We start from the raw sequence: 27,950 nt of genomic DNA on the forward strand, positions 1-27,950 counted from the left end.
CCCGGGGCGGCCTGATGGAATGGTTGAGGTGTGTACCCTCCTATAACAATAACTTCCCGCGTTTGAAAGTCAGCTGTGGACTCTCTGAAAGTCACAAGCTTGGGATCCTTTCGATATTTAACTTCCAATTGAACTGTGCTGCAATTTTTACTCCCTTTCTTTCCCCTCAGTCCCCTCCCCACTGTCCAATGTCCAATGTCCAAACACTTCCTTCTACGTATTTTGGACTGACTGAGTCTATATATACCCTATATACATTATACTGTATACAGGTTATAAACCCTATCCTAAGGGTAATGGGTCTGTGACAAATATAGGGGATATTGCATTTGTCATGAAAATACATACCATAATATATAATAATATGTATTCTGTATGTGTGTTTTGTTCCCAGCTCCCATGCCCTGACATCAGACGTGAGCATCGAAGAGACGGCCCGTGCCGCCGAGTTCTTCCTCTCGGATGGACTCATCATCACAGGAGCAGCCACCGGAATGCAGGCGGACCCGCGGGAGCTCAGAGGTACTGCCACAAAAACGCTTCACACTTCACATAGTCTCGCATTGCCAGACCCTTCCCCCACAGCGTCGCGGTGGAAGGTCCGGCCAGTCCACACAGCATTCCGAGATGGGAGAGAAAAACGCGCTCTGGTTTATTGGCATTTCTTTAAAACGGCTAAGCGTCGGAAGGAGCAACGGCGCCTCTGCAAAATAGCCTCGGGAAGGAACTTGTTTTGTGTGTACGTTCAAAAGTAGTTTTAGTCGTGCGACAGAAAACTCAGATTGGACAGATAGTCTAGCTATCTGTCTGGATTTACCCTGCAAGGGTCTGAGGAGCAGTTAACCATAGTCCTCACAAATCCACCGGAGTTTAGAGCGCTAACACAAAGAAAGCGGAAGAAAACGAGGGACATCCAGCGGAATTTCCGGCAGCATCTGAACAACCCCGGATATGACACGTCGTGGATATAGACTACACTGCACACAACCAGGAGCTACAGGGTACTGATGACCAAGTGAAGCTTTGGGAAGAATTTTGTCTATTTTCTGAGCCCAGTAGATGGCACTGTTGAGGCCGTGAGCAGTCAAACAAAGTGCTGCCGCGAGGGACCAAACACTGAGAGATGCATGAACACACTGTGACGAGCTCGAGATTGTATTGCAATGATGTATTCCTCTTCTTCCACACGTAAAATACAACTAGCACTGCAGTTACCAAATGTCAAGTTACCTTGTGAGTAGGATTAATTGCGTTAGTGCGGCGTTCAACAGAAAGTGTTCGCTCCCAGGCTCACCCTGTCAAAGCCCAAAAAAAACCAGAGGAACAGGTGAAACAAACAAATATGTTATCACTTCCGCTCAAACCGCCATGAAAACGCCCACCACCTACAATATAAGTGCACAACACAATAATCAACAAACAACATAAATGAGACCATAAACAGCATGCAATATGTGGCTCCTACAAGCACTTTCTGTTCAACAAAGGGTTGGAAGTAGAGGGTGACAATTTTTCGGGTCACATATAATTGGCACATGAAAATGTACCTTTTTGGTACTAGAGCAATAAAATCAACTGCTTTTTTTAGTCCACTAAATGGACAAATGAAGTGAGCAGAACAGAGACATTTATATTTTTTGGATAAAACAGTTGTTGACAAAGCTTTCCTTCGGGGACATGATATGAAGTTGGAAAAAAAGGTAATAAATTGCAATACATCTCAGAATATAGCAATATGTTTAAGATCGCATTAATATGGCATTGTCACATAAGTATCATAATAATATGGTATTGTGGGGTGCCTGGTGATTCCCATCCCTAGTCTATAATATGCTAAAAACCTAAAAGTATTCAATTAACAATGACATAGTACCAAGAAAAGCAAGTAACTCCCAACATTTGAAAAGTATCACAGCCTTCTATACTATGAAATGTCATTTTAAAGGTCCCATGACATGGTGCTCTTTGGATGCTTTTATATAGACCTTAGTGGTCCCCTAATACTGTATCTGAAGTCTCTTTTATATAGGCCTTAGTGGTCCCCTAATACTGTATCTGAAGTCTCTTTTATATAGGCCTTAGTGGTCCCCTAATACTGTATCTGAAGTCTCTTTTATATAGACCTTAGTGGTCCCCTAATACTGTATCTGAAGTCTCTTTTATATAGACCTTAGTGGTCCCCTAATACTGTATCTGAAGTCTCTTTTATATAGACCTTAGTGGTCCCCTAATACTGTATCTGAAGTCTCTTTTATATAGACCTTAGTGGTCCCCTAATACTGTATCTGAAGTCTCTTTCCCGAAATTCAGCTTTGGTGCAGAACTACAGCCACTAGAGCCAGTCCCACAATGAGCTTTCCTTAGGATGTGCCATTTCTGTGTCTGAAGCTATTGAGGAGGAGAGAGGGAGGGGCAAGGTGGAGGGTGGGGGTGTGGCCTTCTTCTTCTTCTTCTTCTTGTTATGGCAGATTACTACTTTTGTATCATACCGCCACCAACTGTTCAGGAGTGTATACCATGAACTTCATAGAAACGTCATAGAGTCTAGGTTTGAATTAATTCAAAAGAAATAAATAAACAAAACATAAAAACAAAAACTATATTGTTTTCACTAAACCAGTACTCTGAAGAAAAACAAATAAAGCTTCAAGTCTTTCCCTTGTCATACCCTGTTCTTCAAGTATATCATGTATTGCATTTGTTCCGTCCATTTCCTGCCAGTGTATTCTACTATCTTTATCCTTCTTACATACAAAAAGTACATGTTCTACATCTTCTTTGTCTTGACATTCTATGCATAAGCCATTGCCAGAACCTATTATTTTTAAGGTAGCATTCAGTCCTGTGTGACCTAATCTAAGTCTGGTATAGACCACTTCTTCCCGTCTGTATAAACTCAGCGAAGTAACCCTTTTCCCGATCACAGTCTTCTGTGATTTATGATAGTGTTTAGCATTAACCTCCCCTTCAGTTTGCCATCTTTGCATACTTTCAGACTTAATTATAGATTTAGCTTCACCCTTCCCCAGTGGAACATTAATTCCTATATATTTGTTTTCCAGCATCTTTTTTGCAATTTTATCAGCCTCTTCGTTTCCTGTAATACCTATATGAGCTGGAACCCAACAAAACTGAATATTGATTCCAAGGTTCCTAAAATGCAATAGTAAATGTTTAATTTCTATAATCAAATCTTCTCTTGATGAGTGACCTGTATCTAGGCTATGAATAGCTGCCATGGAATCTGTACAGATCACAGCTTTCACTGGCTTAACCTCTTCAATCCACCTTAGAGCTGTTATTATCCCAGTCATCTCAATAGAGTATACAGAAAGAAAATTATTTAACCTATATCCATCTCTTTTATTAAATTCTTGAATAAATAACCCAATCCCACAATGACCATTTTCTGGATCTTTTGATCCATCTGTATATATTTTAACATATCCATAGAATGTTGATTTGATATAACCCTGGCAGTATGCTGCAAAACTTTGTTCATTTGGATACTCTCTCTTTCCTTCCAACAGTTCACTATTAACCTCTGGTGATGGAAGAATCCATGGGGGAATAGCACTTAGAACCAGTGAAGGACTAAATTTCAAATCTTTAATTCCATACTGTTCTGCTATACTCTTGATGTTCCACCCAAACCCTTGTGATGTTGTTTGATATTCCCAGCAAACATTAAGAACTGAATTTGCTGGATTATTAATACTTCCCAGCAACCTAACCCAGTATGTCAAAGACAATTTATCATACCTCAAACTAAGAGGAGATTCCTCCGATTCTACTAATAAAGCACATGTAGGGGTTGTTTTTATAGCTCCTAAAGCAAGTCTTATAGCTTTAAATTGAATCCTCTCAATTTTCCTTAAAGAAGTTTTGCATGCTGAACTATAAACTATACATCCATAGTCTATGGTAGATCTTATTAAAGCTTTATATATATACATCAAAGACTGTTTATCTGCTCCCCAACACTGTCCAGTTATCATCCTTATTAGATTTAGAACCTTTTTACATTTTGTTTCAATATGGTCTATATGATGTTTCCATGTAAGACGTTCATCCAACCACATCCCCAAATATTTAAATTTTTCTTTTTTTTCTTCTCTCTTTCAATTGATTGATTGTACAACATAACTGTATACCTTTCTGGGACCTTCTTTCTGGTAAAGAACATAATCTTAGTTTTATGTATGGAAAACTTAAATCCCCAATCAATACCCCATTGTTCTATTGCCTGTATATCCCTTTGAACAGCTCTTGTTATGTATGATATATTGCGTCCCCGTTTCCATATTACTGCATCATCTGCATACAGCAACCCTTCATTCCTTTCCCCTAAGCTTTCAAATATGTCATTTACCATAATATTGAATAATACGGGACTAATAGCACTTCCTTGCGGAATTCCGCTGTCAACCGTAAACTTCACTTATGTCTTTACCAACTCTGACCCTAATTGTACGTTGTGACAGAAAGTCTAATATATAGTTATACATTCTCCCACTGATTCCCATTATATCTAATTTAATTAATAGTCCCTCGCTCCACATAGTGTCATACGCTTTTTCAATATCTAAAAACACTGCCACCATGACCTCTTTCATAACTAGAGTCTTCTCTATTTCATTGCTGAGCTTAACTAAAGCGTCAGTAGTTGATTTACCTTTTCTGAACCCTGTCTGATACTTTTTTAAAGGACATTTATATTCAAGATAGTAATTCAAACGAGCCACTACTATTTTTTCCATTAATTTTCCTAAATGGGACATCAAAGCAATGGGGGTGTGGCCTTGACCAACTGCCACTTTTCTTGTTTGAAAGCCATGATGTCTCTCTCACATGGGTTGGCCAAATTCTCTGGGCGGGCAAAGCAGAGAAAGGGGAGGTAACCTTGCTTGTTATGACCTCATAACAAGCAGATTCCAAAACAGCTCATCTGAGCTTTCATTTTCTCAAAGGCAGAGCAGGATACCCAGGGCTCGGTTGAAATTTTCATGCCATGGGACCTTTAAGTCACTGCCCCATCTGTCCAGCAGAGGTCCCCCTCCCCTGTAGTGATACCCTGATCATATGTCCTTCTGATCCTAATTTCTTATGTGTCCTGGAGTGTGGCCCATGCCAAAAATGGTGTTACATTACAGTTTCAGCAGGAAGCTGCTTTAAAAAAAAAAAGCTCTGATAATAAACCAGCTGTACACTACCTACCCAGCAGCAAACAGCGGACAGATACAGTTAGCTGAGGTGAACATAGTGGAGCATTTAGCTGCTAAAGAGACCGATGTGTTTCTTAGAAGTTGGTGGAGATCAAAACGGAGCTAAAAGGAGAGTGAACGTTGCACTCACTGTACATTCATCACACTGACAGAAAACAGGACTCCAAATGAATGCTAATGTTGCTCCATATCTACTGGGTGTGTAAATAAGCAACTGTTGGTTACATTAACTTTATAAGGTGTACAATAGGTCTACATTTGCAGCTTGTTGTTGGCCAATAGCTATAGTTTCTAGTTACTTTGGAGATTAAGATTACATGATACAACAAATGTGGTTTTACAAAAACATGATTCGAAAACATAAAAACAACTTTTACTTTTGATACTTTCAGAAGAGTCGGCGAACAATACTTCCGCACCTTTACGTAAGGAAGATTTTCAATGCAAGATTTAGTAGTAATTGAGTATTTTGGAATTGTTGTATTGCTTCTTCCACTTATCTGAATACTTCCCCCAGTCATTTTCAGAGGAAGTATTGTACAGTACTTGTTACCTCACTTTGCAAAATCAAATTTGACCTGCAAAGCATATGATCAGCTTAAACTATATGATACAATATATAAAAGAGTTGAAATAATCTCCACCTCAGCCAGCTACAACATTAAAATAATGCTTGTATGTTGCTTATATGTTATATGCATTTGGTAACCGTGATCCAGTAATCATTTACAAAACTGGCCCCTTACACAGTGTTAGGAGTACCTGCACTTTTAATACTTAAATGCATATGAGCTGGTACTACTTCTGCACTTTTACTTAAGTAAATTATTGAATGCAGCGGTTGTACTTGTAAGGGAGTATTTTTTTACAGTGTGGTGGTCTACTAGAATTTGAATACTTCTTCCATTAGTGGCTTAATCAGTGGCCCAGGTCTGCTCTGCTGAGAGCCAGTGGGTCTGAAATCTAGCACCACACCTGTCTAATAGCAACACCTGTTTAAAGCAGTCTCCAACTCAACATACAAGACTGTAAATACTTGGAGCTAAACAAGCACACAGCCTTGGTTTCATACACACAAGTGCGCTGACACACACACACAATTCCCCCCATCTCTTTCCCTCACACACGCACACGCACTCTCTATCTCAGTAACACAAACACGCAGACACTGGTCAGACTATATGACACTCGAGCTAACATGCCGGTGTGGAGGTTAGCCTCTGTTACTGTATGTCAAAAGTTCAATGGGTGTATCCCAGCCTCTCTTGGTTTAGTTTCCTCTCACCGACACCACCGACTCTGTGGGTGACATTCATTAACAGTGGTTAGGATATCAAGTTTTTTTATGCCTGAAAAGACGTTTTCAGCAGTGATCCAGAAAGAAAATCTGCGGAATTTAGCGGACTGCTTTTCTGCTTGGGGTGGAGAGATGTGTTAGTTTTATTTGAATTTGTTTAATTTAGAAAATTTCGCCGACGTTTCTGCGTCGGCAGATTCCGTGTGGCCCTGGTTATTAGATATTGTTGATTTCTTTTTTTTATTTGTCCTATGGATTTGAGTAACAATAGTCTATATCCATGATATGTTCCAATTCCGGGATTGCTCCGTTGCCGCCAGAAATTCCGCCGGATGTTCCTCTTTTCGGCCGGATGTCCCGTTACCTTCCTCTTTCTTTGTGTTGTAATTCCAAACTCCGGTGGATTTCTGAGGACTATGGATAACTGCTCCTCAGATCTCTGCAGGGTAAATCCAGACAGCTAGCTAGACTATCTGTCCAATCGGAGTTTTCTGTTGGACTTTTGAACTTACGCAAAACAAGTTTCTTCCTGAGGCTAATCTGCAGCGGCACCAAGGTTCCGTCCGGTGTTTAGTGCCAGCCAAGACGATTGTGATTAGTTTAAAAAAAATGCCAATAAACAGGAGCACATTTTTCTCCCAACTAAGACCCTCCTCCGCAGCGCTGTAGAGGAAGGTCTGGCAATGTGTGACTTGAGTAACCATAAACAGTGTGTTTTTTATAAAAAGCTGTAGTTGCCACTGCTGTTTCTTTTGCAGACGTTTCCCAGTCTGTGAGAATCCCAGTGCTGATAGGTTCTGGAGTGACCTATGACAACATCGAACGCTACCTTGATGCAAACGGGGTGATCATCGGCTCTCATTTCAAGCAGGGTGGCCACTGGGCCAATGCGGTCAACCCGGAGCAAGTGAAGAGGTTCATGGGAAAGATACGCAAGCTTTGAAAATGAGAGAGAGAGGTTTCCCTGTCGTCATCACCAGTGCCTTAGACATGCTTAGTGACTGTCTGTACTGCCTCATTAAAACACATACAGCCACCACCTTAAGAAAACAAGACTTTATTATTTTTTTTGTACATTTTATAAATACACGCAAATAGAAAAACATAATATTGAACTGTATTTACACTCGTCTGAAATGAACAATCTGTGTCTTACATGAAAAAGTGAGAACTTGCTGAAAAGTACAAAATGGTTGACCCTATACAAAACATTAACAGTGGATGTGTAATTATTTTTTGACATGAATGCTGTATAGGTCACCGTGATATAAAAATGAGCTTTTATTACACTCGTCACAAAAACGTCTAAAGCTAAGGCACGGGATATAAAACATACTGAATAAAATCCCGCATCACCAGTCAAAAAAACATGCCATAACACCGTGATCCAACTGCATCATAGTTCACTCATTTCAAGCAAATCTTTTCTACAGGTTTGAAGTTTTCAGATTTGGATCAGTGTCGCACAGTAAAAACACTTTTAGAATAACTTTCACACACCTCCAACTTCCTATAAGCCCTATTCCTACTAATATCTAATCACTCAAACAACTCAACTGTTCATAATGTACGAAAGGCTTTTATTTGAAAGTAACGGTGCGTTAATGCTTTCAAACCTGAGGGACCGACCGTGTCAATCATGAGGAGGGAGATCAGGAGATCAGGAGATCAGGAGATTCAGTGTTCTCGGGGGTTTCAGATGCAAGGGGTGCAGTACAGGTTGCCTGTATTCAAATCAAAATAAACACTTGTGTGTGTGTGTGTGTGGTTCATTTGTCCGATGTTCGATTATTTTACTGCACCGGAATAGGTGAATCCCACATGCTTGGCCTTGGGATATACAGCGTTAACTGTGCGAGGTGAAACGATTGCAAAAAAAAAAAAAAAAAACCTGAGTAAATTCAGAGTCAAGGCACTGCGCTGCACAACTTAGCTATGGTAGAGGCAACTGGAAACACACCCTCTCACACGCAGTCCCATCACTCCCGTTCAGTAGTTGTAGAGGCGCTGGCAGGGCTGCTTGAAGTGGCCGTAGCGTTTCTCTGCCGGGGAGAATCGCACCTTAGCCAGGTTGTGCCTGTGGAGGGCGCTGCGGCTCAGCTTCCTCTGCTCAGCCTGGGCCCTGGCCCTCTGGACCGCCAGCAGCTGGATGTTGCAGGGCAGAGGGATTCCCCAGGCAGCCAGACGCCACGATATGTGCGGCTTTACTGCCACAGGCCTGGACAGACACGACAGATGTGTTGATGATGGAATATATGGTGAAATACAATATGAGAGAGAGAAAGTATCACTGTACAGCAGCTCTGAGCGAATGTCCTGGCTCTTATATCCTAGTGAACAAAAACTATTGAAGCTTTAGAGCCCAAATGTGAGACACTTTTGGATGGTCCTCATTTCTCACGAGGTTACTTTTGAATTAAATCTTGAGATTACAGTGAAAGTAGCTTAAAGATTTTCATTTAATTATGAGGCAACACATAGGTGATTGAGCCTATGGTCCAGTGATGAAAGCCTTTGTATTTCCAGTATTACGAATATGGGTGGGCCAAAATATCGATACGGCAATATGTCATTCTTCTTCGTGCGATACAATGATCGATAAGCTGGTGCCAAACATCGCTATGTTAATTAATAAACTGAGGCGCTCTGACTAGATTTCCCTGCTCCCTGCATGGCTACTTCATGGCTCCTCGAGGTGGCGCTCAACACACGGAGGAAAACTTGAATAGAAGTTTACTAGCTGAAGAGAAAGAGGTTTTCAACGGGAAGGCAGACAGCAGTTTGAGGAAAATAACAAGATGCCCCAGCCACGTTTAAAGCGGAGCTATGCAATTTTGGCCATGTCTTCCCTGTTTTCTCGCAGGTTTCTCTATAGAGCTCCCCCTACAGCTTCGGAATAGATATTTGGAAGCTCCTATGTTTACTCGTGTCTGACTCATCGCTCAGTCAGTCTGCCGTTTCCTCTTTCTCTCTTCCTCCGCCAATGCTTTCCTAGCTTTCTGCTTCTTTTTTGCCGGCTGAGCCATGACGATAGTGTGAAAAACTCCATCGCTACCTTGCTAGCCGGTTCCTGAATGGCCGTATTTGCAGGGCCGTGAAGTAATTTGTTACATCGCGAGACCTGATATCACGCAATACTTCCTGACGCTGAGGCCGGTAGCTCGCCGGCCAAAAGTCGCAAGGGTGGTTTTTCCGCTCACAGGCGCTAGGGGGGAGCAAGACGACCACCATTCAACTCGAAAAAAAGTCATATAACCATTCCGATGACTCCGAAGCTGTTCAGTTAAGGTAAATTAAGCTAAAAAAAACCTGCAGAGTTCCCCTAAAGTCCAAAGTCTGGACCCATAGTGGCTCTATAAGTTCTGTAATTTTAATTTACAAACTGAAGAACTTGTGCTGCAGAAGGGTGCTGTTTTATTACAGTTTGGACTTGGACGGTAAATAAAGAGAGAAAACCTGCTCTTAACTTTTTCACGGGCGTTTTGGCCGATATCGTGATGTATCATTATAGGATTGTCTAGCAATACATTACAGTATATTGATTATGGCAGATATTATATTATCAGTATCGTGAGCCATGTATCCTATATTGTGATACTCACGGACTGGGTGTCTGTGGCATGGACATTTCCTGGGGAAAATCCCCAAGCGGTGCATGGTTAGCGACAGTTTTCCCTCACGCAGCAGTGGTTGGTCCGCCACAGAGGGTAGTCGGAGCTATCGCAACAGACTCCCTCTTCAAGTCACTGCAGCAGCGTACGGGTTTATGTTTTCCAGTCTCTGCTAGTGTTGTAAGTAAACGGATACTATAGCAACAAAGAGCGATGACTACAGACGATGAAACTGCAAAAACAAGTGCAAGTGAAATCCAAAAGCACACCTGCAATTACCGCTTATTGCCATAGGTGTCGCCATGCACGGACTTTGTGGGGGGGGCAGGGGGAGCACTGACCCCCCCCGGTAGCTGAAACGGGTTTCAAAAATGAGTGGAATAATTACTTCTGGCATAACCAGATATTTTCTAAATACTTTAAATAACACAAAACAACTAAATGGCTCTCACCTGAGACCATTGTCGACGCATATACAGGACACGAAAAACGATAATTACTGTTGCACTAGTCTGGACATCTTACCGTGCCCATGTTGCAATAAACGTTACCTAAATGCCATGTATATAAATTAGCTGTCAGCTTACTAATTGATTGCGCGTTTTGTGTAGATGTGGACTTTTATACGTTTTATTCCACTTTGTTTAAACGGCGAAGTTCCCTTCGTTTACCTGTTTGGAGCTGACTGGTGAATGGGACGCGCGTAGTATAGGCCTTGCTGGATACACCGTGACTCTGTTTGTGGATCTACTGATCGCTGTGGATTACTTTTTTTCATGTCATTGGATTACGGCAAAATACTGATCTTTTTTCTTAACGTGTCTTAACGTTTTATGGTGTGATTGCGCTTGGTTTCTGCGTTTGGCGGGGCATCTCAACACACTTTAGGTCCAACACTGATTGTTCACGGTTACATTTTAGTTGAATTTAAGTGTCGGGGTTATTCCGCCACCGTCTGTCTGTTGTGCTCCAACACAGCCGTGCCGCGATTGGATTTCATAAGGGCGAATTGTTAAATTGTTACAATGTAATTTCAAATCTGCTTTAAAAAATAAACATATGTTTATTTAGCATGTTTGTTTTGTCCATATGTGCTCGTGCTGTGTTCCCAGGTCTCTCTCTCTTTTTCTTTGTTGCCCCCCCTGGCTCGAATGTCAAACTCCACCTATGGGTGTCGCCAAAGAGAATGAAATCGAGATCTTCGTGCGTCCACATAACACCCAACTGTTCTCTTGTTCTCTATGGTAACTGCGGCCTCACATAATGGCGGCGTCCTCTTGTTTACGTCCCAGAATGCATTGCGCGGTGACGTCTGTTGCTGAGCCCAAATACATCCTTAAAACAACTCAAGTTGCCTAAACCTGTTTTGTGAGCTAAGCATGAAAGTTCATTCCTAACCTGCTTAGGGACTTCTCATCCTTTTAAAAGGATTAGTTGTGTATAGAATAGTCTTGCCAAGAGTTACAGTACATGAGAAGATTGATACAGCCCTCATGTCTGTCAATTAAATATCAAGCTGAAGTCAGAAGACTGTTAGCTTAGCTTAGGACTGGAAACAGCTAGCCTGGCTCTGTTTTAAAGGTAACAAAATCAACCTATCAGCAACTCTAAAGCTCACTAACTTGTTCTATATTGTGTGTTTAATCCATTCACTGACCAAAAAGCAAAAAATGCATATATGGTTTTACAGGGGTTTTGTGTCATTTCTTGGCAGGGTGCATTCACGCCATAAAACCTCAACTTGATGCTAATCAGGCTAGCTTTTTATTGCCACAAACCTGCTTCCATTCTTTGTGCTAGCTAACCATCTCCCTACAAAAGCTTCAAATTTAAAAGACATATAAAATACTTTCAAAGAGCCCCTATTATATGCCTTTTTTGGATTTTCCCCATTTTTTCATATAGTGTTTTATATAGTATTGTGTATATAATAGATGTATAAAGTACCAAAAAAAAGCATTTCATTCCAAATGGAGCTTTCTCTCAACTGCCTGAAACACCTCATCCATATTCCTGTTTGAAATTCCTTAATCAGTCACTTACGTCCTGCCCATAGGTTAGGCTTGTTTGAATTTGGCAGTCACAACAGAGTGGGCCAGCTGACCAATCAGAGCAGACCGGGCTTTTCAGCAAGGTGTTTCAGACAGAGGAGCTGTAGCAATGGGCAGTATGAGAAACATATTGGGTTTTTTGACTATCAAAGCATGTAAACCTATTCTAGTAGGCCCCAAGAGTACAAATATGACGCTGAAAAGGAGTATAAATGGTGCTCTTTAATAGCCCTTTAACTCTCTGAAAGAATGCAAATACGCATATTTATTAAAATGTCAAATTATTTCTTTACGCCAACATGGATGAGAAGTCCTAAAAGTGCTATCGATGATATATCGACTATGAGTTTACACGTGGACATCAATTTCCATGACAGCTGCCACTGTGGACGACCAGCCACTCCACCGAACACATCTTATTCATGTCAGAAAGCACTCACAAAGGGACGGTACAGATGGCGTCACAACAACAGCAATAGCAACACAGCTGGAAGAGGAAGCCAAGAAAAGGACCGACATTCACTCACATTCATTCAGAAGCAGAGACAGTGGCTGGCACCCATGATAGTGGGTAGCTTGGAGCCACAACAGACTTGGAGCTGAGAGCAGAGCCTTGGAAGACATTTAAAGGTGCAGAATGCTTCTTTCTACCACTGCAAATAAGCAACAATGTTAAGGCAATCTACAGCCTTCCTTTCTCCTCTGTATTTTGCCACTGCAGGTTAATGAAGCTCTGTACCTCTTAGCTTACATAATAAAATAGTTCCAGGACACTTTGGGACTCTCACATGTTTTAGAGAAGAATGACATTGATGTATAAAGGCTGATTTATGCTCCTGCATTAAATTGACGCCCTGGCTACGTACGTAGGTACGCGGAGATACCGAACCTACGCCGTTGCCTGACGTGCACCTCTCAAAAAAAATTTAACTACACGTTGTGGTGACGCACGTCGCTCAGCCGTGGCTTGGTAGCGTTGCATTTCCCCCTACTCATTTCCTGGTTCTCCTTCTCCATAAACAACATGAAATCAAGGAGAGGGTTAACTTTTCCTGCTAAAGATTTCCCACTGTGGTCAGAAAGAACAGGGGAGACACTTTGTTTCTCCCACTATGAGACTCTAGAGGCGGTACTCGCTCCGGAACTAATCGCCGTCACTCTCTCACTCGCTATACACACTCCCCACGCACACACACATGCTGGCCCTGCTATTCTCTTAAAGAGATCAACGCACACACCTATGCACAGGTATAAACTTCAGACCACCTACGTAGGCTACGGCGAAAGCTCTGCATGGAGCCTCCGCAGAACCATAAATCAGCCTTAAAGGAGAATTCCGCCCGATTTTTGCCTAAATCTTGATCGCTATATATCTCCGAGTACTGTCGATAAAAAAAAACGAGCAAAATCGGTGCTAGCAAACTGGAGTTGCTGCAGCTCCCAGTTAGCTAAAATGCCAGTTGTCGGGGCATCTTATGAAGAGTGCCTTTGTGCCTCTTAACAGACACAAATGCAATTAAAATGTCTGCGCAACATGAACAGGGCCCTTACGTGACAACAAGATGTGTTTTCAACTCAGACATTGTGAAGAAACCGTTTAAATTCAAAGTTTGTACTGTCACCTGTCTCGCGCCCGGCCGGTAGCTAGAACAGTGATAGCGTTACTGAAGGCTAGCTCTAGTCTCGCGCCGAAGTCCCGTTGGAATTCAGTTGTTGCAGGAAATGGTAAAACAAACAAACGCGAACCATTTCTCTTCCACAGTAGATCAACACACGTTATTCTTACTTAGGGTGACCACACATCTGAAATATTACAGTCCAGGGGTTTATTAATAGGCTTACATTAACAACAAAAGAGCAAAACAGGAGGGAGGAGTAAATGATGCCTAGCCTACATGTGTGCTGACTCAGCTATAATTAGAAAAGTCCATCCAAAGGAGAATACATATTTGAAAGCAATACCTAATGCCTGTTAGTCTTACTTCAATATATTCCATTATGTTTTTATATTTGGATTGTAATCTATTTTTCTCTTTACATAACGATATTTGCAGCATACATTGATTCAGAAAAAGGTAGAAATAGGTGCATAAAAATTCACCAGAATGCAGGAAATGAAGTGTTTAATGCTCAAAATGTTCAATCATTTTAATTCTTTTGGTGTTATTGGAATAAATAACACTTCAAAAATCTTTTTTAGAAAAGTCTCAACATAAATCTCATTCTGAACTGAAAAAGGCTGTTGCTGCAATTTTGTTAATTATACCGAAAAAAAAAAAAAAAAAAAAAAACATTTATTATTAGATGAGGAGCCTATGATCAAAATAATGAAGTTACTGTCTATGTCTGACCTCGGCTGGCACATGTTCACGTAAAAAAGCGTGTGTGCGTGCACAAGCACTACGGTCAGACGCAAAGTGTCCCGGTTTCAGCTCCCGGAAATCTGGTCACCCTACTCTTACTCCAAGCTTCTTCCCTCGTGAACACCTCCGATCTTCACTCTTCACACATTACGCTCCCATCTGCACACTACTGTTTACCGACGGGAGAGAAAGCAGAAGCAAAGATGCCGGTCGGGCCTGCTAGCCCGGCTAGCAGGCCGAGCTAACTACCGGCTGGGTCGAGACGAGACAGGTGACAGTACAAACTTTGAATTTAAACGGTTTCTTCACAATGTCGGAGTTGAAAACGCATCTTGTTGTCACGTACGGTTCATGTTGCACAGACATTTTAATTGCATTTTTGTCTGTTAAGAGGCACAAAGGCACTCTTTATAAGATGCCCCGACAACTGGCATTTTAGCTAACTGGGAGCGCTGGACGTAGCTGCCGCAACTCTAGTTTGCTATTGATCGGTTTTTATCCTATCGACGGTACTCTGAGATATATAGCGATCACGATTCAGGTAAAAATCGGCCGGAATTCTCCTTTAAGACGAATGTGGCGTGAGCTGGAGTGTGTAGTTGGAAACTAACCTGGAGGTGTCCTCTTCATCTTCATCAGAGCCCAGCTCCTCCTCCTCCTCCTCCTCTCCACTCATCCTGCAGCTCATCTGGTAGACAGACATGCTGGGGTGCTCTATCAGCAGGTTCTCCAGGGGATCCACCTCAGGGGCTGACAGCAGCCCGCTCTCTGTACAAACAACATCCCAGTTCACGCAGATCTGTTTTCATCCCAGTCTAAGCTGCACCCTCACTGAGCCAACATTTGAAAATGTATGGATGTGAATGTACAGTATTGGTGCACCTCTGGCAGGGTTTATTTCTCACCTGGGAGATTAACAATCACCCATCCTCCCTCCTCAAACTCCATCAGATCCTCGTAAGTGTCCTCTGCCTCCTCAAAGTCTTCCCCGGCGTTCCCAAGCAGATGAGAAAGAATCTTTCCGATCATCTTTATGCCTCTATTGCAATCTGTAAATTAACAACAGCAAGCAGGTGAACTGCAAGACCACGTTTAATCACGATACAATATCATACAGGGTGGCTACAGGTATAAACAAGTTAAATTTAAGACTTTTTAAGACCACTTCTAAATAAAATGTAAGACTTGAATGCGGTGCGTTTGTAATTATGTTCAACGAGACACTGAACCAGACAACCAAAAGCAAACAACTGGACTTGCATGTGCGTTATTGGTTAAATGACCACGTCCAGTCAAGATTATATGGAGCAGTTTATGGACCATGCAACTGCCCAGGATCTACTTCAGCATTTCAAAGTAAGTGTGCCATAAATATATTTATTAACTAACCTCTTGTATGTTGTGTATCATATAGTTAAGCTTTACTGATTTTTCAAGTGAATAACAACTATGGATAGGGCACTACACGTTAATTAAGACAAATTAAAATGAATAAATTAAAAACAATGGTATTAGAGTCTGCTGTTTACCTGCCAATATGTATAAATAGTATACAGTGCTGCTCATAAAAATAGCCCCACATCATCACATACCCTTCACACTACCTAGAGATTGGCATGGTTTTATTTCAGTTAGCCTCATAGCTGGTTTGATTTACATTGAGAGATGATTTTATTGAAAGCCCCCCATCTCTAGGTATGGTGAAGGGTATGTGAGGATGTGGGGCTATTTTAATTCCAAAGGCCAAGGGAACTTTATCAGGATGCATAGTATCCTGGATCCATGAAATATCTGGCCTTTAGAAATAAAAATCTGCCTGCCTCTCTGGGAATTTAACATAGGGGTGGACTTACTTGTGCCCCCTGTATTTTAAGGAAGGGCATTTATTTATTTACGATACATTATTTATTCACAAAGAAAATTGGTGTCCTTAAAGGTTGGACTTTTCCTACTTTTTTTTAATTAAGGAATTAAGATCAATTTCCAAAAGATGATTTTTGTATTCCTCTTTTTAAGTCAACTTATCATGGGTTCATAAACTTATGAGCACCGCATTTTCGCAGTGACATGACACAAACATATTTAAGACCTATCCAATCTGAATTTAAGACAATGTAATACTTTTTAAGGCCTTATTTTTAGGAAAAGTGATTTAAGACTTTTTAAGGACCCGCGGCCACCCTGTTATATTGATTCTTTGGACAACGATACAATATTTGCAGATATCTTAAAGTCCGTCAAGATACAATGTCAATTTGATTTAATTGAGGGGCCTGCGATCGATATGAGACGATATCAAAGGCCCATTTAACACGGTTACATATATAGCAACTCAAAAAAGACAAAAACAGGATTTGACAATGTTATTACTGAGCCTTTCTAGACATTTAAATTAAAAACAAATTCTTCTTTTTAATAAATATACATTTATATATATAAAATAAAAAATAAAGTGGCATCTTACAGACGATATGATCGATATTTTCACTTTGCATCGATAATATTGGATCGTGGATCATTGATTAGATATATATGATCGATCCAGGTCGATGTATCGTTACACCCCTACCAAAGACACAGCAAAGTAGTTTGGAATGTTGATGACACCAAATGAATCCATATTTTTAAATGTCAAAGTGAGCACTGAGTTGATCTGAGTTACCTCTTCCAACTGCTCCCTGCTTGTTTTTTTGTTTTTTTTTTGTGTGTGTGCAAATTAGCAATGCGAGTGGCTCCCTCTTGAGGCTGTCCCAATGAAACACCCCCAAAGTCTTCCATGGACACATAGCACATGCCTGCTCTTGATCAACGACAACAGCTGATTCCATTGCGCCAACTCAGAAACCTGAGCAGCCTGAGTTGTGACGTTGTGAAGCTGTGTTGTGCCCGAGCTGAAACGGCTAAGGGAACACGATGATACAAGAGGCTGAAATTACACTGGAAAGCAATATTATATAATCTCTGTGCTACTGGTTCAGATTTCTTCCATGACCTCAGACTGCAGCTGACTGACCTTTTGTCCAAACAGAAACCCTGGTGAAATTGATACCAACACTGTTTGTGTGTGTTAGTTCCTGGTACAGGTTCCCATGCCATTCTTGGGAAAACATATTTTTGTCTCTTAATATTACTTATTGCACTAACACTGAAAAAAATATCCTACGGCCACAATAAATGAAAGTATAGTCAACAAAGTGATCATAAGATTATTGACCTCGTCCCAAATTACCCAATACAGTGTGTGAAGGTTTAACTAAGGGTCAATATTTACTGTATCTAATCCTTATATCTGCTGATCGTAAAGATATTTTTCATGCAGACAACAACAGACCTTAATTTGTTTCCTTATCTGTTAAGTTTCCTCAGGTATATAATATCTCAAAATGTATTATATGGCCATATTATACCATGATTTAGTACATGTCTGCTGTTGTTGTTTAAGACAAACATATCCATAAATACACCAGTGTCTGGATGCCTTCCTGCCTGCTTGTCAGAGTGTTTGCCCAGAATGTAATCTCACCAGACCCCTCCCTGTAAACACATACATAATCCCCCATCAAGACTTTTATAACCTGATATCCGCAGAAAACAGCTGGGTGCGTGCTCAGGTACTGTATAAGTGTTCCTTCATTTCTTGTAATGACAGCTGGGCTCAGATACGAGTGTATTAATTTCTTGTAACGACAGCTGCTCGCATTAGGTAAGGGTTTTGGAGTGGTGTTTGTCCGTACAGCATAGAATACATTACAATCCAAAGACATCACATAACCCAGAGAGTATTGTTCTTACAGAACAAAAGACAAATGCGATCCAATGGCTCATAACTGGCCAGTAGGCTATTGCTCAGTGGTCATAGTTACATTTTGACTTACCCGACCAAATAAAGTATGTTTGTCTTCGGGTGTGGTCGTTGTACAGAAAGGATCCCCGCTCTCTTGCTGTTCTTCAGAGATTGTTTTGATCTCAAAGTTGTTTATCGGCGAGTCCAAGTCCTCCCTGCGTCCTGAAACGTCACCAAGCCCCGCCCAATGAGGCGGGACCGTGGGCAGAGCGGGTGGCGATATTACGAATCCCACTATGGCCACGCCAAGACCCGCCCTTCAATAGCGTTCACACACTACTATTGGCCAGGCGTCCATGCTTACATGTACAGGTCCTATCCCCTGACCAATCCCCTAACCTTAACCACTCGAGGTGAAATGCCTAACCCCAACCAATCGAGCTGCTTCGTAGGGCGGGTCTTGGCGTGGCCATAGTGGGATTCGTAATTTTGCGAGCGGGTGTGCGTCAGTCACTGCATCATACGTGCACAAACCAAACCTACTTTTCATTCTGCATAGATAATAGGACGGAAATTCATATTTGTGAACGCCGTCTTCTCAAATAATTCAGAGTGAAACAGTAGATACGATATTTCTATAGGAACAGTAACCGAACTTGCAAACAACGTAATGTACAAAAAGGTATTTCTACCGTAGACGAACGTTAGTAAGAAAGTTTCAAAAATGGAGTCTTAAGTAAGCTAATGTATGTTCCCCACAACCACTCAAACATGCTCACTTGAAGCAGCAGCACCCGAAAGCACAGGGAAGAATTTCTTCTGTGAAAACTAGTAAGTTATACTTATTTTATACTTACCGGTTTGTGCGTGAGCGAATGGACTATTACATTATGGAGTTAGCTAGCTTGGGATAAACAACCAAACAACAAGCTAGCTAACTCCATAATGTTTTTAAAGAGTTTTATCTGAGACTAGTTCCAGATAATTCACCTATACTATTCATGTAGTGCGTGATACGTTGCGTTTTCAAAGGGAAAACAATAAAACTTTCCGAGAGAACAGAGACAATAAGCAACCACAGTGCCAGCAGCCATGGCGTTAATTAACAGCATTATGGCACAGCTTGGTTTTCATGTTTGTCATCTCCAAATAAAAAGATCAACCTGCCGCCTTAAATTGACTAATTTTTGACTCTCCCTTTTCTAGCTCATGTTTGTGTTGACTTTACTGCGCACAATAAAAATAGGAAGGAATAGGAAGCTAGGACTCTATGGATACACGATATGTTTCATCTAAAATAATGATATGGTTTGTGGCTTTACGACATACCGGTAGATTCTCTTTGGTTGTAAATTATAATCTTGGCTCGATTGTACGTTATATACTCTCTGATAGACTGGAAAGCAGGAAGTGGAAGTGGGGCGACTGCCAATCCTGCCAATCCGGGTCCTTCCACCCGTCATATCCAGAGTTTGAGAAAAGCCGAACGCACGCGAAATCAAAAACTACCGCTTTGCTTGGCACATTTAGGACAGGACTGAAGGTAAATTTAAGTACTTTTTGAGGGGAGGCTGGTGGCACCGGCAGCTGTCTTCCATCTCTTGTCTTTGATAAAAAAAAATGAAACCCTCGGTGCTTGAAGTCTTGTTTTGTTCGGTATTAAAATAGAAACTAAACGTGGTATGTGTATGCGGTGTTGATTTAACCTACGGTCTTCGTTATTGTCGAAACGTTCTCTTTAAGAAAAAAACAAACATTGTACGCATTATATCTTATTATGCCCACAGTTTATATTATGTCAGTTTATACAGTATAGCTACCAGTCAGTGTAGACCAGTAGCTACTCGACTAACGAACAAACTTAACCATACTCTCAAGCCAAACTCCATATAGAAACCGGGGTAATTTTAATTTGGATTAAATAATGTTGGGTGTTGCCACCTACAATTTGACCCGAGATATTTTAAGAATTGATTGACAGCCGCCGCGGTGTAATTCGGTGTACCTGCATGTGTGTAAAGCGTTACATAATTAAAATACAGATTTGTTGTTATTGTTTTGAAATACAGTTGTGCATTTGTAATGTATGAAGATGCATTTCAATAATGTATTTGTTGTTATTTTGTGCTGTTTAGGTTACGTTGAATTTACAAGTAAAAGTGAAACCAAATGTGTTCTGACAGACAGTCATGTAGCCTATAGGTTCGTTCATCTAATGTTATATTATTCTAGTTCCCAGGGATGTGGGTCTCCCAAGAAAAGAAAAAAAAACAATCATATACAGCATATATGCATTGCCTGGTGATGGCACACTTAATTTCTTTGACTCCAAAAGTTACAGGACTGTTGGACTGAGCCCCAGGGTCACAGGATTTGTGTTACATTTGCACCACTAAAGAACATTATGAACTAATGTGGGTCTTGCATTACCTCCTAATAGTGTGGCCCTGTCTTGTAGAGGGCCCTTTGTCAAAATCTCTTTTTAGATATGATTGCAAAATGACACACGGCTAGACTAGGTTTGGTGTTTTAGTAGATGCTGCCATGCTAACCCCATCTAAACAATCGTATCAAAACTCAAAAAAAAAAAAAAGAATTCTGTGCTGCAAATAAATGGCAAAATGTGGTCTTCCTCTGATCTGAACCATGGCTTAAAGTAGAGCTAGGCAATATATCGATATTATATCGATATCGTGATATGAGACTAAATAACATCTTAGATTTTGGATATCGTGATACGACATAAGTGTTGTCTTTTCCTGGTTTTAAAGGCTGCATTACAGTAAAGGGATGTACTTTTCTGAACTTACCAGACTGTTCTAGCTGTTCTATTACTTGTCTTTTCCCCACTTAGACATTATGTCCACATAACTGACGATTATTTATCTAAAATCTAAGTGCGAAGGTATTTTGTTAGAGCACCAATTGTCAACCGTAGAATATTGCCGCAATATCGATATTGAGGTATTTGGTCATATCTGATTTTCTCCATATCGTCCAGCCCTAGCTTAAGGATGTTTTAGGTAAGACACCCACAGTAGAGTTGACTGTTCTCTTTCCTATGACGCCAGGGGTCTCAACGCAGGGATGGCACCACGGATGGATGATGTCATGCGTCTGTGCTGTGAATTATCAGCTCACGATCAGATCAAGGTGGCCGTGAAAAGCTCCACCAAAGGAGCCATGGTGGCAGGAGGAACTGCTTTTGTAGGCGGGCTGCTCGGTGGGCCTCCGGGCATTGCAGTTGGTAAGAACTGACTTTTGTATTTCTGAAGTAGACTCTGCAGTTGGCTGCGCTGACTGGGGGCTGTGAGGTTTCTAGGGTTCCACACCTTGAAGGAAGATACAAAACTCTGAGCAGGCTATTATTTACAGAACAGATGAGACTGTTTTGGTATTTGAATAATATTAATTCTTAGAACCACCACGTCTTCATTCTTATTCACTGTTAAGTTATTGATTGGTAGAACATGAGTCAACAGGGATTTGCTGCTTTTCTCTGTCTAGTATCATGTAAATTCAAAAATCTATTGGGTTTGTGACTCTTGGTGGGACAACACAATCAGTTTAGACTCTGAACTGATAAGGATTGTTCTGATGACTGAGAATACCAGCCATAGCTTTGCCTTTTTTTTTTTTTTTTTTTTTTTTTCTTTAAGATTATTTTTTGGGGGAATGTTTGGCCTTTATTAGATAGGACAGCTGAAGACAGACAAGGGAGAGAGAGAGGGGGAATGACATGCAGCAAAGATCAGTAGGTCGGAATTGAGCCTGCGGCTGCTGCGGTAAGGACTGAGCCTCTGTACATGGGGCGCACGCTCAACCAGGTGTGCTACACTACCGGTCAAAAGTTTTAGAACACCCCAATTTTTCCAGGTTTTTATTGAAATTCATGCAGTTCATTGTCTTATTGTACTCTGAAATGAAAGAATAGAACAAATAAATAATTGAAGTTAAAAAATAAATGGTGGAATCAATTTATAAACCAAAATGTATTCTACATTTTTGACTCATCAAAGTAGCCCCCTTTGGCAGATATAACAGCTGAACACACTCGTGGCATTCTTTCTACAATGTATCAACTCTGTTGCAGAAGTTCCCATAAATGTTTGGCACTTGGAGGTTGCTTTGCTTTCACTTTTCTGTCCAGTTCATCCCAAACCAGCTCAATGGGGTTTAAGTCTGGTGACTGTGCTGGCCACTCCATGTTTTTAAGCTTAACATCTTGTTCTTTTTTGCTAAGGTACGTCTGGCATAGCTTGGACTTATGTTTTGGGTCATTATCTTGCTGTAGGATGAACCCATGACCAACGAGGTGCATACCAGAGGGTACTGCATGGCGCTGCAAAATGCTGTGGTAGCCGTTTTGGTTCAGGGTGCCTTTCACTCTGTACAAATCACCGACCCTGGATCCAGCAAAACAGCCCCAGACCATCACGCTTCCTCCTCCATGTTTGACAGTTTATGTCACACACTGAGGAACCATCCTTTCGCCTACTCGACGGCGTACAAAAATCCTGCGTGATGAACCAAAGATTTCAAATTTTGATTCATCAGTCCATAACACCTTGTTCCAGTCTTCAGTAGTCCATTGACGATGTTTCTTGGCCCAGACAAGCCTCCTTTTTTCTTATTCTGACTTCTTAGCAATGGCTTTCTTGCTGCAACTCGATCTATCAAACCTGCAGCTCCAAGTCTTCTCTTTCCAGTTGAAACTGAGACTTCTTATTACGACCACTATTAAGCTGTGCTTGAAGCTGTTGTCCTGTGAGCCGCCTATCACGCAAGCTGTTGACTCTCAGAAACGTGTCTTCTGATTCTGTTGTGGCTTTGGGTCTGCCAGACATCTTCCTGTCAGTTTCCCCCAGTTTCTAAGTTGACTTTCTCACCGCCTACTGCATTGAACGCTCCACCTACATCACATGTGTCAAACTCAAGGCCAGGGGCCCAAATCAGGCCCGTTGCAGATTGAGATCCGGCCCGTATATCAATTTGGGTTCACAATACATTTTGGCCCGCCTAGTTGTGCACCAAACCAAAAAACACAGGAAAGTGTTTTTTAAACTGCAATTACCTGACATTCAGAGCAGAATATGGCAGATTTGCCAACTCTGAGACTCCCAGAAGCAGAGAGTTTTCATATTCAGGCTGTGAAACAGGTTGTTGTTGTTAAAGCAACACTATGTAACGTTTAGCGCGAGCTGTAGTTCCAATGAGACAACCTATCGGGGGACTGAAGCGGGAAAAGTTACGTAGTGTTGCTTTAAAAAAAAAAAAAAAAGGTATCATTGTTTTGCTTGATTTGCTAAATTCTTTGATGGATAAGGAACTCTTTTGTTGACTTTTGTAGGGCGTCAACAAAAATGCGACAAAGCATAACAAAGCATACAAAAATGTTGGAAAAAGCAACACTTTTTCATTTTTTGTATTACGTTTCTCGCAGAACGTACGCTCAAGACGGCGCCGCTTCAGTGTGTTCCGAGGCACTTTTTGGACCTCGGAGAGCAGACCGGTCGGTCCGACCGCCTTTTTTGGCCGACGGTCGGCCGTCGGGTTGGTGCGTCAGGGCCCTAAAGCTGCAGCCACTCTAGTGGACTCTTATGGCCTTTGATTTCCACTGAACCTGTAAGTGACCCCTTTGTCTCCACCAGGGGGAGCAGTAGGCGGTCTGCTGGGCAGCTGGCTGACCAGCGGCCAGTTCCGGCCTCTGCCTCAGATCCTGATGGAGATGCCCCCCGCCCAGCAACAGAAGCTCTGCGACCACATCCAGACCGTCCTGGGGAACCTGAGCTGGATGGACGCGGCCCAGCTCATCGCCCTGGTGATGGGCAACGCCACTCTGCAGCAGCAGGTCACCGCCGCGCTGGTCAGCTACATCACACAAGAACTCAAAGCAGAGGTGCGCTATCAAGACTGAGTTGTAGTTCCACACAGACTTTATATATTTTTTTCTCAGGGTGGTTAGGCCTGCCAAACACAACCAGAGTCCTCTGCGACAGGTTTTTGTACTCCATTGGAAAAACGGAATCATGGATGTTTTACTTTCTCAACTGGGGCAAATGGAGAAGTTAGCCTTTGCTATTTTCAGAGTGTGGAATGTAACCATGTACATTTACTCAAGTACTGTATTAAGTACAATATATATTTATTTGGCAGAATCAGATTATAAATACAAAATTTAAATCAACTAATAAATTATGAGCTATTAGGGGTGGTACGGTTCACAAAACCCACGGTTCGGTTCGTATCACGGTTTTAGGGTCACTGTTTTCGGTTCTGTTAAGACCATCTCTGAGGATGATGAGATTTTGATACAGCAAGAGGGAAGACATTGTCGTGATTTCAAAAAGCTTTTCATTTATTTGGCAAAAAAAAGGAGAATGTGTATTGCCATCTACAGGAACTTATGTGCCTTTTTTTGCACATGAAGATTGAAATATTACAGAATATCAATTGAAATAACTTGCATTTATCAAACTGCCAACTTCAGTGTAGCTCTTACAAAAATGTATCCTTTAAAAGAAAAAGAGAGGAACTCTTAAAGCTCCGTCTTTTGAATAAGTCAGAATACGTTAAACATAAAAACTGTTTACATTGTTCATTTCCTATCCTGGGCTGGGACACACATTTGGTTTGATAAAGTACTTATTGGACTTATCATTGCACTTACAATAACGACTGTAGCTGTCAGGTCCTCCTGTATATGTCTCCTCTCCGTTTTTTCTTGCATCCACTGTGTGTGTGTGTGTGTGTGTGTGTGTGTGTGTGTGTGCGTGCGCGCGCGCGCGCCAGTCGCGGGGAGAACTGAGCAGCACCGCCTGCTGCAGAGACCCAACAGGATCTAAACTGCAGCCGCTTCAGCGACTTTAGAGTGAAAAAACGTTCCAGCGTACATTGATGTTAAAATGTTTACAGGTTGGCAGGACGGCCTGAAATGTTTTGCATGGTCTTTCGCTGTATGTTTTGTTGGTAACTTGTTCACACCTCTTCTTTCTCTTGAAAGGGAAACACACTGAGGTCACATACGGGGCACCTGATGGGCACGAGGCCACATTGCGCATGCGTCGAACCGTGCGGCACACACACGTTCCGAACCGAGACAAGCGGACCGAGCGGTTTTTGATGTTTTTTCATGAAGCGTACCACCCCTATGAGCTATTATTATATGTTAAGCTACCCAGCAGTAGATCCGTTATCCTTTATCCGCTGTAATATTAGAGATGCTTACACAGTAATAAACTGCCAATTATAATCCAGTGATATTATAGATATTGTTCTGAAAGAGTACTTTAGCTATCAGTATTTTGGTAGTTTATTTTAATTTCAGTACTTCAGTAAAAGATCTGAGTATCTTATCCACCACTGCCTTAACAGAAATCACAGTCCCAATAAAAAGCTATCTGTATTACTCAATCATGAATAAATGGTGACATTAGCACAAATTATGTTTTGTACAACAGACGCCAAATTTCCTCTCTGTTTTTTTTTTTTTTTTAAACTCTGTAAAATATCGTGCCTCTGGATCTCCTTATTCCCACACTCTGTATCAGCGTGTTTTAATATACATCTCCTTAGGAACTTCAAATAAAGTACACTTTTTTTCAGCAATTGTGTTTTTGACTAATCATTTGCTTAATATTGTTGTCAGTCAATGTTATGGCACATTTTGAAAAATAAACACATCTGTAAGCAAGAATTGCAGCAACAATGTCTAACAACCGCTGTACAATATTATTATAATAATAATAATAATAATATCATCATGGACAGAGGACAGACAGACAGACAGACCAGAACAAGAGAATAGAACAGAGAAGACAGACAGACAGCTCTCAAAAAAAGGCTCACACTGGCAAAACGATAACTGCTATCAGACAAATGACATTATCCTGAGCACCACAAGGCCTTTGTGAACGTATCGGTATAAAATTAATGTTGATGAACTTAGAAATGTGGGCATATCAGCGATTTAAAAAAAAAAAAAAAAAAAAGTGGTTTGTTCTGCATTTTGCTTGGAAATGTGAAGAATGTTATACAGGAGAGTGGATGGACAAAAGTGCTGAACTGTTGTCATTTGGAAGCTCAACCAGCCAAAAGTAAAAGGTGTATCACAAAACTAACATTGTCTGAAACTAGACAAAAATACCTACGTTTTGATGTATAAATTGTGTATGACAAGTAGATATTGTGGGCGTGAGAGCAATTTATAGAGAAGGAACTAAGATATTTCTTTAACGCTCTGTGCTGTAGCTGTGACATCATCCACTCTAAACAGCCCATACACACTCATTAGAAAAAAAAAAAAAAAATCCTGAAATTTCACAAAAACTGTAAAAGATATCAAACTGAAAAGTACCGTATTTTCCGGACTATAAGTCGCTCCGGAGTATAAGTAGCATCAGTCAAAAAATGAGTCATGAAGAGAAAAAAAAACATAAGTCGCATTTATTTAGATTTTTTTTTCGTCTGTCAACTACACGATAGCACACAGATCAACAGGCTGAATACAGTAGGTGTCCGGTATGTTACCGTAACACATTAACAGTTATTCAACTACACGATAGCACACAGAACAACCACGATACCAGAGCGTGGAGCATGGATGTATTAAAAGGCGTGGAGACGTAACTGCACCGTTGACAAGCCCCTCCCAACTTGTTCCTCCAGCTCTGGCCATCTTGCTTTCAGCCCGCGATTAGCCGATTAGCTTTCTTTGTTTTCTTCATTGAAGTAAGAGTAACGTTTTCGCCAGTCTCCCTCACAAGTTTCTCTCATTTCAAACTTTCTTTCTGCTGCTCGATTACCGTTTTCGGCTGCATATTTTACTACCTGCAGTTTGTTATCTCTTTTCTTTCTCAGTTGTCTTTAGTAGGAGCATTCTAGTTGTCACAAGCCTAGAGCGCCCTCTCGCGGCTGTAGACGGTAATGTTTTCAGTATGAATTAACATGTAAAAACATGTTAAATTATATATATTTTGATATATAAGTCGCACCTGACTATAAGTCACAGGACCAGCCAAAGTAGGAAAAAAAGTATGACTTATAGTCTGGAAAATACGGTAGTAGCCAGATGGCTGAATATTTTGTGAGCATTTTTGAGTTTGTTTGGTGTCTGTAGGTGAAAGTATAAAGGAGCTGAAACTTTTGGGAGTGGAAGAAGATTTTAAGGAGTTGAAGCATGCTCTTATTCACTTCACTGTTAAAAAAAAAAGTGTTAAAAAGTTTAATTTAAAAAAAAAAGTATAAATAGTAGAAAAAAGTTGAAGTCCCATCATTAGCTGAAAGAACTGAACATTTTAAAAGTTGAATGGTTTTAATAGCTGAAAGTATGCAGAAGTTACGCTGAGCCAAAAAACAAAATGGCTGACACGAACAACAATAGTTGGAATGCTGTAGAACAGCATTCCCACTAATTATTATTATAATAATAATCAGCTTGTTACACATACTGCTCCTAAAGGTCAGGAATGAACTTCCACAACAAGTTTGTCTTGAGCCCATAACTATCTCCTTGGCCTTTTTTTTTATTTTATTATTTTAAGTTCTGTTTATTGGTATTAGACATTACACAACAAAAACAGATCCCACCCCAACCAACAAGCCACGCACCCCTTTACAA

The 27,950-nt window shown here is 41.0% G+C and overlaps 3 protein-coding genes across 14 annotated transcripts in view; 2 read left to right on the plus strand and 1 right to left on the minus strand.

The window, feature by feature from the left end:
* Positions 1–7,575, plus strand: part of zgc:162297 (uncharacterized protein F13E9.13, mitochondrial) — a 14,084-nt gene extending 6,509 nt beyond the window's left edge. For 10 of the 11 annotated variants that reach the window (XM_028586312.1, XM_028586289.1, XM_028586314.1 and 7 more), the window contains 2 exons: positions 395–522; positions 7,257–7,575. In XM_028586312.1, the coding sequence (XP_028442113.1) occupies positions 395–522; positions 7,257–7,465 (337 nt within the window). In that variant the 3' untranslated portion in view covers positions 7,466–7,575. The remainder of the gene's footprint in view (positions 1–394; positions 523–7,256) is intronic. The other variant, XM_028586279.1, reaches the window with a different exon arrangement.
* Positions 7,564–19,305, minus strand: si:ch211-260e23.9 (tumor protein p53-inducible nuclear protein 2). Its single transcript, XM_028586366.1, has 5 exons — positions 19,189–19,305; positions 18,423–18,553; positions 15,453–15,596; positions 15,159–15,315; positions 7,564–8,740 (listed from the first exon to the last, which is right to left on the minus strand). The coding sequence occupies exons 3-5, from the start codon at positions 15,574–15,576 to the stop codon at positions 8,512–8,514; spliced, it is 510 nt and encodes a 169-aa protein (XP_028442167.1). The 5' UTR covers positions 15,577–15,596; positions 18,423–18,553; positions 19,189–19,305; the 3' UTR covers positions 7,564–8,511.
* LOC114560764 (protein C19orf12 homolog) lies at positions 18,818–25,939 on the plus strand. 2 transcript variants are annotated; one of them, XM_028586386.1, is made up of 3 exons: positions 18,818–19,162; positions 21,403–21,578; positions 23,983–25,939. In XM_028586386.1, exons 2-3 carry the CDS (start codon positions 21,419–21,421, stop codon positions 24,246–24,248), a joined length of 426 nt encoding a protein of 141 aa, XP_028442187.1. In that variant the 5' UTR covers positions 18,818–19,162; positions 21,403–21,418; the 3' UTR covers positions 24,249–25,939. The 2 variants fall into 2 exon arrangements, with proteins under 2 accessions (XP_028442187.1, XP_028442179.1); XM_028586378.1 differs by lacking the exon at positions 18,818–19,162 and adding an exon at positions 19,566–19,874.
* The last annotated feature ends 2,011 nt before the right edge of the window (positions 25,940–27,950 follow it).

This window comes from Perca flavescens, chromosome 1 (assembly GCF_004354835.1).
Source record: "Perca flavescens isolate YP-PL-M2 chromosome 1, PFLA_1.0, whole genome shotgun sequence".
NCBI classification, from domain to species: Eukaryota; Metazoa; Chordata; class Actinopteri; order Perciformes; family Percidae; genus Perca; species Perca flavescens.